At 43.0% G+C, this 13,238-nt stretch overlaps 1 protein-coding gene across 9 annotated transcripts in view; it reads right to left on the bottom strand.

The window, feature by feature from the left end:
• The window catches only part of LOC115438122 (NACHT, LRR and PYD domains-containing protein 3-like), a 49,452-nt gene extending 36,461 nt beyond the window's left edge, over positions 1 to 12,991 (bottom strand). For 8 of the 9 annotated variants that reach the window (XM_030161509.1, XM_030161510.1, XM_030161515.1 and 5 more), the window contains exons 1-3: positions 12,937 to 12,991; positions 12,572 to 12,709; positions 12,249 to 12,368 (exon numbers count right to left, since the gene is read on the bottom strand). In XM_030161509.1, coding sequence (XP_030017369.1) covers positions 12,249 to 12,368; positions 12,572 to 12,690 — 239 coding nt within the window. In that variant the 5' untranslated portion in view covers positions 12,691 to 12,709; positions 12,937 to 12,991. The remainder of the gene's footprint in view (positions 1 to 12,248; positions 12,369 to 12,571; positions 12,710 to 12,936) is intronic. The other variant, XM_030161511.1, reaches the window with a different exon arrangement.
• Between the last annotated feature and the right edge of the window lie 247 nt (positions 12,992 to 13,238).

Below are 13,238 nucleotides of genomic sequence, written 5' to 3'. Positions count from 1 at the left end.
TGGTTCTGTTTGTGTGGTTCTGCTTATGTGTGGTTCTGTTTATGTGGTTCTGTTTCTCTGTGGTTCTGTTTATGTGTGGTTCTGTTTGTGTGGTTCTGTTTGTGTGTGGTTCTGTTTGTGTGGTTCTGTTTGTGTGTGGTTCTGTTTCTCTGTGGTTCTGTTTATGTGTGGTTCTGTTTCTCTGTGGTTCTGTTTATGTGTGGTTCTGTTTGTGTGGTTCTGTTTATGTGTGGTTCTGTTTGTGTGGTTCTGTTTCTCTGTGGTTCTGTTTATGTGTGGTTCTGTTTGTGTGTGGTTCTGCTTGTGTGTGGTTCTGTTTGTGTGGTTCTGTTTGTGTGTGGTTCTGTTTGTGTGGTTCTGTTTATGTGTGGTTCTGTTTGTGTGGTTCTGTTTGTGTGTGGTTCTGTTTGTGTGGTTCTGTTTATGTGTGGTTCTGTTTGTGTGTGGTTCTGTTTGTGTGTGGTTCTGCTTGTGTGTGGTTCTGTTTATGTGTGGTTCTATTTATCTGTGGTTCTGCTTGTGTGTGGTTCTGCTTGTGTGTGGTTCTGTTTGTGTGTGGTTCTGTTTCTCTGTGGTTCTGTTTGTGTGGTTCTGTTTGTGTGTGGTTCTGTTTGTGTGTGGTTCTGTTTGTGTGTGGTTCTGTTTCTCTGGTTCTGTTTGTGTGGTTCTGTTTGTGTGTGGTTCTGTTTGTGTGTGGTTCTGTTTGTGTGGTTCTGTTTATGTGTGGTTCTGTTTGTGTGGTTCTGTTTGTGTGTGGTTCTGTTTGTGTGTGGTTCTGTTTATGTGTGGTTCTGTTTGTGTGGTCCTGTTTGTGTGTGGTTCTGTTTCTCTGTGGTTCTGTTTATGTGTGGTTCTGTTTCTCCGTGGTTCTGTTTGTGTGGTTCTGCTTATGTGTGGTTCTGTTTATGTGGTTCTGTTTCTCTGTGGTTCTGTTTGTGTGTGGTTCTGTTTGTGTGGTTCTGTTTGTGTGTGGTTCTGTTTCTCTGTGGTTCTGTTTATGTGTGGTTCTGTTTCTCTGTGGTTCTGTTTATGTGTGGTTCTGTTTGTGTGGTTCTGTTTGTGTGTGGTTCTGTTTGTGTGGTTCTGTTTCTCTGTGGTTCTGTTTATGTGTGGTTCTGTTTCTCTGTGGTTCTGTTTATGTGTGGTTCTGTTTGTGTGTGGTTCTGTTTATGTGTGGTTCTGTTTGTGTGGTCCTGTTTGTGTGTGGTTCTGTTTCTCTGTGGTTCTGTTTATGTGTGGTTCTGTTTCTCCGTGGTTCTGTTTGTGTGGTTCTGCTTATGTGTGGTTCTGTTTATGTGGTTCTGTTTCTCTGTGGTTCTGTTTATGTGTGGTTCTGTTTGTGTGGTTCTGTTTGTGTGTGGTTCTGTTTGTGTGGTTCTGTTTGTGTGTGGTTCTGTTTCTCTGTGGTTCTGTTTATGTGTGGTTCTGTTTGTGTGGTTCTGTTTGTGTGTGGTTCTGTTTCTCTGTGGTTCTGTTTATGTGTGGTTCTGTTTGTGTGGTTCTGTTTGTGTGTGGTTCTGTTTGTGTGGTTCTGTTTCTCTGTGGTTCTGTTTATGTGTGGTTCTGTTTCTCTGTGGTTCTGTTTATGTGTGGTTCTGTTTCTCTGTGGTTCTGTTTATGTGTGGTTCTGTTTGTGTGGTTCTGTTTATGTGTGGTTCTGTTTGTGTGGTTCTGTTTGTGTGGTTCTGTTTGTGTGTGGTTCTGTTTGTGTGGTTCTGTTTCTCTGTGGTTCTGCTTATTTGTGGTTCTGTTTCTCTGTGGTTCTGTTTCTCTGTGGTTCTGTTTATGTGTGGTTCTGTTTATGTGTGGTTCTGTTTGTGTGGTTCTGTTTGTGTGTGGTTCTGTTTCTCTGTGGTTCTGTTTATGTGTGGTTCTGTTTATGTGTGGTTCTGTTTCTCTGTGGTTCTGTTTATGTGGTTCTGTTTGTGTGTGGTTCTGTTTCTCTGTGGTTCTGTTTATGTGTGGTTCTGTTTCTCTGTGGTTCTGTTTATGTGTGGTTCTATTCAGGGCTGGACTGAGACTCATTTTCAGCCCTGCAGTTTCAGACCTCAGACCGGCCCACTTTAGATCACAACCAATTCTTCTTAAAATCCTGTCCTTCTAAGTGTCCATGTTCTCTTCATGTGTGTCATTAGTGGTTCAGGTTGTGCTGCTGAGCTGCTCCTCTGTCATCACCAGACTCTGCTCTCCCTTTCACACTTCCTCCAGTTTCCCTAGACTCTCCTGCACCTGGATCACCATAAAAAATAATATACTTCAAATAATATACTAAATAAATAATAGACTTACTGAACCAGTTCAGATCTTTACACTGGCTAAATATGCAGGTTTATTTAATATGACTTTATGCTGTTGCCTTTCAGTTGTAGGCTTTGTGTATTTACTGTCTCACTTTTAATAATACAAACTAAAACAGGTCAGGACTCTGGTTTGGGTCTAGACAGTGGTTTTAGTGGAACTACTGCTTGTTCACACAGTCTGTTCCAACAGCTCACCTTCTCCTTCCATCCTGACAGGAACAATCCCCTCATCACTACTGGCTCCTGGCTCTGCTTCTGACACTAAAGCACAGTTTAAATGCTCAGAATTCTCAGCACAAACCTTCTGTTTCCAAAGCCTTGGTGTCAGTTTCATTCATGTAGTGCAGAACCATCTCAGATACCTTTCATACTGAACAGGCCTACACCATACTCTTCATTGGAGCCTATTTCTTCTAATCCTCTTCCCTCTCTGAGCAGTCCTACCTGCCCACTCTGGACTTGTGGGCTCATGGCTGCTGTCTGCTGCTGGATCTGCTTTCTGACTCTGAGGAGCTACAAGACAAAGTTTCCCACTTCTGTGGCCTCGCATCAGACTATTATTTAAATGACAGAACCTTATGTTCCACGCCACAATGCCACACAACTCACTGACTCCATAATTAACTAACTTGAAAGGTGCTTTACCCGCTTCATCGTCCTCATTAGTTGTTTCCAACCAGAGGTGGTTTTTGTGAAAAAGTTGCAGATTTTGTCACATTTGGCTGCGTTTGCTTCCAGAGCTTTCCTCTTTTTCATTCTTGCTTCTCCACACTGTCATGCGTCGACGGTTATGTTGAGTTAGTTTAGGGGTTTTGTTCTCTTCCTGTTTTATTTTGGTGATGGTGGTCACTTTCCTGTTTTTTGTCTGCATGCTGTTAGTCTTGTCTCTGTCTTGCATAATCCCATCATTGCCTGCACCTTGGTGTTCCTCATGTAAATGCCCACACCTGTTTGTGATCCCTACCTTCCTTATATATTCTTCCCCTCTCCCTTTGTCTGTTGTCAGTGCGTCGTTTCTGTGATCTTGAGAAGAGCATCTTCTGTTAAGTATCTAGAATCTTGAACCTCATGTTATCTACCGCAGGCTTTTAGTTCGTATAGAGTACGTTGTACTTCATTTTTAGTTATTAGGGATTTTTAGAGCACGTTGTGCTTTCTCTTTTTGTTAATCCATTTTTGTACTTTGAGAACTTTTGTTAAATAAATCTTTTTTTTTTACCACTGATATTTGTGTCTCGCTGCATTTGGGTCCACACCAAGAGTCGTGTCGTAACAGAACGCACTGACCAAAAATGGACCCAGCTGAGACTGAAGCCGCTGTTGGAGCACAAAGACGTCGGCTCTATGACACGGAAGCACACCTCGCTGCTCTGAGCCAAGCTGTGCAGCAGCTCAGAGAGCAGCAGCGAGGAGACCAGGAAGATAGGTCAAATCAGATTCTGAAAATGAACCAGACCATGCATAGAATCTTAACTCACCTGGAACCGAGCAACGCCATTCCTACCCTGCCCGTCAGGGCTGTCGCCTCGACGATGCCTCCGCAGCTGAACCCACCACCAGCATTTCTCCCCGTTCCTCGCCACAGCTCGCCCCTCCCAACAAATTCTCTGGACAATCAGGTGACTGCAGAACATTTATTTTTCAATGTGACCTTCACTTTAAACTGTTCAACGTGATTTATGAATCTGAGTATACCAAGCTGGTGTTCATCATATCCCACCTCACCGGACGGGTAGCGGAGTGGGACACAAGTGAGTGGGACCAGGGATCCGCCGCCTGCCAGTCTGCAGAGGCATTCTTCGCTGCTCTCCGGCGAGTGTTTGACCACGTCGCCCCAACTCGTGAAGCGATCCGGAGACTAGAGAACCTACGCCGGGGGACCTCAGCGTGGGTGAATATTCCATCCGTTTCCGCTCAGCTGCTGACAACACTGATTGGAACAATGCAGCTTTGAAGGACGCATTCCACCGGGGGCTGTCGGGAGTCCTTAAAGATCAACTTGCGCCGCTGGAGGAACCTCCAGACCTGGACACCTTGATCACTATGGCAACCTGGCTGGACATCCGCAATCGGGAGAGAGACCAGGAGCGACGCTTCGAGGACAGCAGGCACTCATTCCAGTCAGCTCCTCCATACCCATCCACATCAGCACAGAGACTCTACGTTTCCTCGGCGCCTCCTGCTGGAGAGGAGGAACCCATGCAGTTGGGTCGCACCCACATCTCCCCAGCAGAATGGCAGCGCTGTCGACAGGAGGGGAGGTGTTTTTACTGTGGACAGCAGGGACATCTGAGGGCAGCCTGTCAGGTAAGAAAACCTCACTCCTCACCAGAGATTCACGAACTCACAAGCATACACCCCCTTCCTAGCTCACCCAGACGCACTTTGACTCCAGTAACTTTTACTGTACATAATCGCAGGGTAGAGTTGGGGGCTTTCATAGATTCAGGGGCTGATGAGAACCTTATGGACGAAGCTCTAGTTAAGAGTTTGAGCTTAAAGATGTGTGAGCTTCCCTCTAAGGTCACGGCTCAGGGAACTACTGGGGTGGAGCTACTTCAGGTCACTCATCACACAGAACCTCTGCAGATGGACATTGATGACCACAGTGAACTGGTGGAGTTTCAAATTGTAAAATCTCTTGCTCACCCCATTGTGCTTGTATTGGTTTTCCCTGGCTAAAGAAACACTATCCCTCCATAGACTGGGTCTCAGGCAGGATCGAGGCCTGGGGAAAAGACCTTAATGTTAATTGTGTCAAGAGTACACATAATGTAGCCTCAGCATCCTTTTCCAAGCAACCCATGATCACACAGGAACAGGGGAAACCAGAAGTTTCAGACTTGTCTAATGTACCTGCCCACTATCACCAGGTGTTTAGTAAAACTCGGGCATCCTCTCTTCCTCCCCACCGGGACTATAACTGTCCCATTGATCTGCTGCCCGGGGCTCCTATTCCTAAGGCACACATGTACTCATTGTCACAGACTGAAATTAAAGCTATGGAGGAATATATAGACCAATCACTTAAGTCCAGGATAATTTGTCCTTCCTCCTCGCCAGCTGGAGCGGGTTTCTTCTTTGTAGCTAAGAAGGACGGTTCTCTTCGTCCATGCATAGACTACAACCCACTAAATGAAATCACAGTAAAGAATCGCCATCCCCTACCTTTAATGGCGTCAGCATTCGACCAACTACAGGGAGCCCAATACTTTACTAAGTTAGATCGGAGGAATGCTTATCACTTGGTCTGCATACGCGAGGGGAATGAGTGGAAAACCGGCTTTAACACTCCTTCAGGACATTTTGAGCATCTGGTCATGCCGTTTGGGTTAGCGAACGCTCCAGCTGTGTTTCGAAGCATGGTTAATGACATGTTACGGGACTTTTTGAACCGCTTTGTGTATGTTCATCTCAATGACATCTTGATTTTTTTCTAAGGACTTAGAGTCCCACAAGCAGCATGTCACCCAGGTGTTAGAACGGTTGCTTGAGAACCAACTGTATGTAAAAGCAGAAAAGTGTGAGTTCCATGCCACCTCTGTAACTTTTCTAGGTTTTGTTATCTCCCCAGGAAAGGTGGAAATGGATCCCACCAAGGTGAAGGCAGTGAGAAATTGGCCGGTCCCAGATTCCCGTAAGAAGGTGCAACAGTTCTTGGGTTTTGCTAATTTTTACCAAAAATTCATTAGAAACTTTAGCTCTATAGCCGCTCCTCTACATGCATTAACCTCAGTAAATTCCTCCTTTGTCTGGACACAACAAGCCAACAAGTCATTTGAACACCTTAAACTAGCCTTCACCTCAGCCCCCATACTCACCATTCCTAATCCTGATCTGCAGTTTGTGGTAGAGGTTGACTCCTCCACTGAGGGAATTGGAGGGGTTTTATCACAACGTTCCCCCCATGATAACAAGCTTCATCCTTGTACATTCCTCTCATGGAAGCTATCGTCAGCTGAGAAAAATTATGATATAGGAAACAAGGAACTGTTAGCTGTTAAGGTGGCCTTGGAGGAGTGGCGGCACTGGTTAGAGGGGGCCCGGTTACCATTCATTGTATGGATTGATCACAAGAACTTGGAGTACATTCGTAAGGCTAAACGTCTAAATTACAGACAGGCCCGGTGGTCATTGTTTTTCAACTGCTTTAATTTTTCCTTGTCTTACAGACCAGGGTCCAAGAACGGTAAGCCAGATGCCCTCTCTTGCTTATATGAACCAGTGCCAATGGCCAAAGACCCTGAGCCCATCCTTCCATCTTCCCATGTGGTCAGAGCGGTCAGCTGGCCTATAGAAGATCAGGTCAAGTGGGAAGCCAGTGTGAGTCCAGCACCTAGCAGTTGTCCACCTAACCGATTGTTTGTTCCCTCCTCACTAAGGTCGCAGGTCATTCATTGGGCTCACACATCACTGTTGACTTGTCATCCTGGGGCTCGCAGAACTTCATTTGTGGTTCGCCAGAAGTTCTGGTGGCCATCTCTTGACCAAGACGTCAAGAATTACGTGGCTGCCTGCACCATCTGTGCCCGTAATAAAACCTCCTTCAGGCCACCACAAGGTTTGCTTCAGCCTCTGCCGGTTCCTAGTCGACCTTGGTCAGACATATCTCTTGATTTTGTCACAGGTCTCCCTCCCTCTAGGGGCAATACCACAGTACTAACTATCGTAGACAGATTCACAAAGATGGTTCATTTTGTTGCCTTACCTAAACTGCCTTCAGCTAAAGAAACAGCAAAGCCTCTTCTCACTGAAGTAGTCAGACTCCATGGCATACCTAAAGTTATTGTTTCAGATCGGGGCCCCCAGTTTACCTTGAAATTTTGGAAGGAGTTTTGTTTTCTCTTAGGTGCCACAGCCAGCCTGACGTCGGGATACCATCCGCAGTCGAATGGGCAGACAGAGCGCCTCAATCAAGAGCTCGAGACCTGCCTATGTTGTCTGGTGTTGCAGAATCCAGCATCCTGGAGTGAGCACCTGGCCTGGGTGGAGTACGCCCATAACACCCTGCCTACCGCTGCTACCGGTCTGTCCCCATTTTATTGTGCCTATGGTTTCCAACCTCCTTTGTTTTCTAGTTCTGAGAAGGAGGTGGTGGTGCCGTCCGCGCAGAGCCTGGTGAGGGGATGCCACCGGGTGTGGGCTGCTGCCCGCAAGATTCTCATCTGTAATGCCTCCCGTATGAAAATGGTGGCTGATCGCTGGCAGCGCGTGGCACCGGGATACAGACTGGGGCAGCAGGTTTGGCTCTCCACCCGGAATCTTCCACTTAACATGGAGTCCAGGAAGCGCGCTCCAAGGTTTGTTGGTCTGTTCCTGGTTTCCAAGGTGATTAACCCTGTTTCTTTGCGCCTCTGTCTGCCCAGGTCGCTTCGTGTACATCCGACTTTCCACGTAAGCCGTCTAAAGCCAGTCATCCAGCGTCCTCTGGTTCCTCCAGTCACGTCTCCTCCTCCACACCGGACTACTGATGGGGGTCCAGTCTACACTGTCAAGAGACTTCTGGCGGTTCGATGGAGGGGCAGAGGTCGCCAGTACCTAATGGATTGGGAGGGATATGGTCCAGAAGAAAGGATGTGGGTTCCTTCGAGGGACATCCTGGACAAGCAACTTATTAGGGACTTTCATTCTGGACCACCTGCCTCTCCTGGTCCGTCGGGAGTCAGACCTGGTGGGGGGGGTACTGTCATGCGTCGACGGTTATGTTGAGTTAGTTTAGGGGTTTTGTTCTCTTCCTGTTTTATTTTGGTGATGGTGGTCACTTTCCTGTTTTTTGTCTGCATGCTGTTAGTCTTGTCTCTGTCTTGCCTAATCCCATCATTGCCTGCACCTTGGTGTTCCTCATGTAAATGCCCACACCTGTTTGTGATCCCTACCTTCCTTATATATTCTTCCCCTCTCCCTTTGTCTGTTGTCAGTGCGTCGTTTCTGTGATCTTAAGAAGAGCATCTTCTGTTAAGTATCTAGAATCTTGAACCTTGAACCTCATATTATCTACCTCAGGCTTTTCGTTCATATAGAGTACGTTGTACTTCTCTTTTAGTTATTAGGGATTTTTAGAACACGTTGTGCTTTCTCTTGTTGTTTATCCATTTTTGTACTATGAGAACTTTGGTTAAATAAATGTTTTTTTACACCAATGATATTTGTGTCTCGCTGCATTTGGGTCCACACCAAGAGTCGTGTCGTAACACACACCACCCTTGCTCTTTCTATTCTCCATGTTTCAAACAGTAAACACAGCTGACCATCGACATAGCCTACAGAGCACAGATCGTATATGCTACACAGCTACAGTACTGAGCTACTAACCGTATGCAAGGACATATTACGTCAGGTCACGGTGCGTCTGCAAATAAGAGGAAGAAAAAAAAACAGTTTGCTAGTAGAGGGGGTGGTGGCCCAGGAACAGCGGCTGCAGATTACGTGATCAACCCAGTGCTATGACTGACACCCCCCCCCCCCCCCCCCCCCCCAAATGAATGAATAAATAAATCAATCAAAATAAAATATATATTTAAAGTGAACTCCAGCCCTTGCGGCCTAAATATTATACCAGCCCACCGGGAATTGTCCCAGTCCTCCCAATTAGCCAGTCTGGGCCTGGTTCTGTTTCTCTGTGGTTCTGTTTTTGTGTGGTTCTGTTTTTCTGTGGTTCTGTTCATCTGTGGTTCTGTTTCTCTGTGGTTCTGTTTTTGTGTGGTTCTGTTTATTTGTGGTTCTGTTTCTCTGTGGTTCTGTTTCTCTGTGGTTCTGTTTTTGTGTGGTTCTGTTTCTCTGTGGTTCTGTTTCTCTGTGGTTCTGTTTTTGTGTGGTTCTGTTTTTCTGTGGTTCTGTTTATGTGTGGTTCTGTTTATCAGTGGTTCTGTTTTTCTGTGATTCTGTTTGTGTGGTTCTGTTTATCAGTGGTTCTGTTTTTCTGTGATTCTGTTTATGTGTGGTTCTGTTTATCAGTGGTTCTGTTTTTCTGTGGTTCTGTTTTTGTGTGGTTCTGTTTTTCTGTGGTTCTGTTCATCTGTGGTTCTGTTTCTCTGTGGTTCTGTTTTTGTGTGGTTCTGTTTATTTGTGGTTCTGTTTCTCTGTGGTTCTGTTTCTCTGTGGTTCTGTTTTTGTGTGGTTCTGTTTCTCTGTGGTTCTGTTTCTCTGTGGTTCTGTTTTTGTGTGGTTCTGTTTTTCTGTGGTTCTGTTCATCTGTGGTTCTGTTTATCAGTGGTTCTGTTTTTCTGTGATTCTGTTTGTGTGGTTCTGTTTATCAGTGGTTCTGTTTTTCTGTGGTTCTGTTTTTCTGTGGTTCTGTTTATGTGTGGTTCTGTTTGTGTGTCACATGTTCACTGTGGTCAGTTTCAGATGCTGCAGCTCTTTCATAATTCATAGTTTCAGTTCTTGTTTGTTCAGTATTAATTGTCCTCCTTGTAAATCCCAGCTGGACTGACTGGACAGATCCTGAGCCTTTGTGCAGTAATCTACACCTGGATTTACTGCCTCTGTCCACAATAATAGACATTATATAGACTAAATGTCCACAATAATAGACATTATATAGACTAAATGTCCACAATAATACACATTATATAGACTAAATGTCCACAATAATAGACATTATACAGACTAAATGTCCACAATAATACACATTATATAGACTAAATGTCCACAATAATAGACATTATACAGACTAAATGTCCACAATAATAGACATTATACAGACTAAATGTCCACAATAATAGACATTATACAGACTAAATGTCCACAATAATAGACATTATACAGACTAAATGTCCACAATAATACACATTATATAGACTAAATGTCCACAATAACAGACATTATACAGACTAAATGTCCACAATAATAGACATTATACAGACTAAATGTCCACAATAATACACATTATATAGACTAAATGTCCACAATAATAGACATTATATAGACTAAATGTCCTCTAAAATTAACCTTTATTTGCAACATAGTAAAGTAAACTATTACAGGATCAAAAACAAATTAATTTTAGCAAAAAAAAAAAAAAAGTCTCAGTTTTGAATATCTGGGATCACCAGAACGTTGTAATGTTAAATTGGAGTCAGGATTAAAAAAAGGTTGAGAACCACTGCCTTAAGGAATCCAAAATGTGTCTACAGTTCTATTTCCTGTTGGTGTTCAGCCAATGGGTGCAGACGGCAGAGGACAGTCCATTGTCCACATGGACGTCTGCTCAGTACTAAACCTAACCCTGCTTTAAGGCTCCAGTAATGGATTACAATTCTGAGTTTAGTTTGATTTGGAGCACATAGAATCATCAGAAAACAAAGAACCAAACAACATGGTCCAACTAAAGTTTTCAGCGCTCTAAAAGGAGTGGGAAGAAGTCTAACTTATAGACTCCCACCCCCTAATGATTAAATGAATTCTGCTTCCATTGTTTTGTTTACACACTTTTTTTCTATATATTTGTACAATAACACAAAGCATCCACACAAACCATTCACATACACTTATTTTAGTCACCTCACACACAATCAGATTTACATAATCAACCATTTTTAATATAAACTATAATATTTATATGTACTTTAAATATTTACTACAAATACAATCATTAATAAATGTGATAATATCTTCCAGTCTGAGACAGTAATATTGTAATGTAAGGAATTACTTTGAAATAACAGTAATCTGTAATGGATGACAGTTCGGAAGTAACTTGTACAACACTGGTTGGAACAGCCAAATGCATGTCAGTTCTTCTGTCAGACATTGGGGTCCACAGCCCCTCCCTCTTCAACTTCCTGTTGCACTCATCCTGTTTCCTGGGTCAATATATAACTGAGGGACTTTTGGAGTTGTCTTTACAGGGTAACAGAGTTGACAGGTAGTTGACATTTGTGCTGTTTTCAGCCCTAAAATCAACAGAACCAGAACACCACATGGCATTTTTACACACACATTCTTTCACAGTTCTGTGAAAATCCAAAAATAGATCCTAAATATTAAACAAACAAAACGCAAACAAACCAAAAATAAACAAATAGCAAAAAAATACTAAATTACGAAACAAAAAAGGTAAATTAACTTTGAACCAAAGCTAATTAGACAAACAGCTCCACACATATATACAACTGAGTCACATTGAAATTGAAAGTTATTTATACTGATATTGTCGTAACACTGTTGACATAAAAGTGCCATAAATACACACTTGACTCCCACACTACTTTATATGAAATAACTCAGAAAGAGGAGAAAGAACTGAGTCCTGTCAGTGTTTTCTTCAGGAGGAAATGACATCATGTGGAGCAGGTCATGTGATCTGGAATAAACACACTTCCTTCACAGGTGGTTTTGTCATGGGTAACTGAGATGAAAGTCATTTATCTGACACAGATACAATGTATTATTTTCCATATAAAATCTGATATACTGCCAAAAAAGAAATATCTGTCATGATTATGTCAGCTGAATAAAAAGAACACAAAACCATTTTTGACTTAGCTCATGTTATTATTGTTTATCTAATTAGAAGGTGGTTGTTATTAAATTTGGACGGTTCCTTAGTTGACATTTTAGTCTATCCAGTCATTTATTAATTATTTATTAATCATCTATTAATTAGTGATTGTTTCCATTATTAAATAATTATGGAATTTTTAAAGTCATGATCAGAATGAACATTATATATATATATATATATATATATATATATATATATATATATTTTTTTTTTTTTTTTTTTTTTTTTTTTTTTTTTTTTTTTTTTACTTTTCACACAGATGTATGCCAGATCTATCCCCAGGACTTCCACAGTCCCTCAGTTCTATATTGACCCGTCTGCATCGAGGCCTCTGTCAAACAGCTTTAATATGAGTTAAATGTCACAATAGACTCTGGATGTGAAATGAAATCACTGCTAAAACGTGTCCTGCAGATCATTTGAAAGAATAAACAGTCTCTTACTCTGTGTCTGAAGGTCCAGGTTCAGGACTGAAGTTTAGAGGACTATTCCTGGACCAGTCACTGTTCATGGACAGACATGTGGACACTGGAGACTCTGCTCTGGGTCTGTTATACTGACCTCTGGAAACAACACAAGTACAACAGTTGGATTGGACAGTATGTTAGTGTTATTCACATGTGAACACTTCATTTTCTATCACCTTTGGTTATTATTCATGTGTGTTTTTATTCTGTCTGAAGGACACATTTGGACTTTAAAGTGGACACATCATGTCCTGTTCTGTCTGGAGTCAAATATTAAAGGTGTGTGACAGTGGACTCACTGTGGATCAGAGGGTCCTGGTTCATTACTGCCCCCTGGAGGTTCCTTTATGGACAAACCCCTGTTTGTAGAATGGGATAACTCTGCTCCGTCCTCCTCTTCATCCACACTCACACTCATACTGTGAACTTCAGTCAGTCTGAAAGGACAAGCAGTAAAACTACTGTGAGCTCACCTCACTAAAACACTGTGTTCATCAGTCACAAACACTGACACAACAGGAAATAAGCCAGTGGACACAGAGTCCAGTAAACCTAGTGGACACTCAGCCTGGAAGGGACTCCATCCATGTTTACAGTTCCAGTCCACACCCAGAAAACCCACTGAGAGGCTAGAATAGGAAAATGATCCCAATGTCAGACTCACCCTGAACCAGACGTCTTCTGTTCTTCTGTCAGAATGGAGTCTGAACTCTGAATACTTTCACTTCCGCATGGAATTGGATCAGCTGTAGACTCCTCCCCCTCCCTCTGTGCATTTACTGGAAGTCATGTGTTCACTCTTTGTTGACACAGTTTCAGTGTGAGGCACATAAGGCAAGGCAAGTTTATTTGTATCGCACATTTCAGCAACAAGGCAATTCAAAGTGCTTCACACAGGACAATGAAATATGACGACGAGGGAAAAAGAAACACATTTAAAACATTATAAAAGAAACATGTAAAAGG

The sequence above is a fragment of the Sphaeramia orbicularis genome, chromosome 18 (genome assembly GCF_902148855.1).
Source record: "Sphaeramia orbicularis chromosome 18, fSphaOr1.1, whole genome shotgun sequence".
Taxonomy (NCBI): domain Eukaryota; kingdom Metazoa; phylum Chordata; class Actinopteri; order Kurtiformes; family Apogonidae; genus Sphaeramia; species Sphaeramia orbicularis.
The sequence above is the reverse complement of the archived record's forward strand: the minus strand, read 5'-3'. Positions and strand labels throughout refer to the sequence as shown.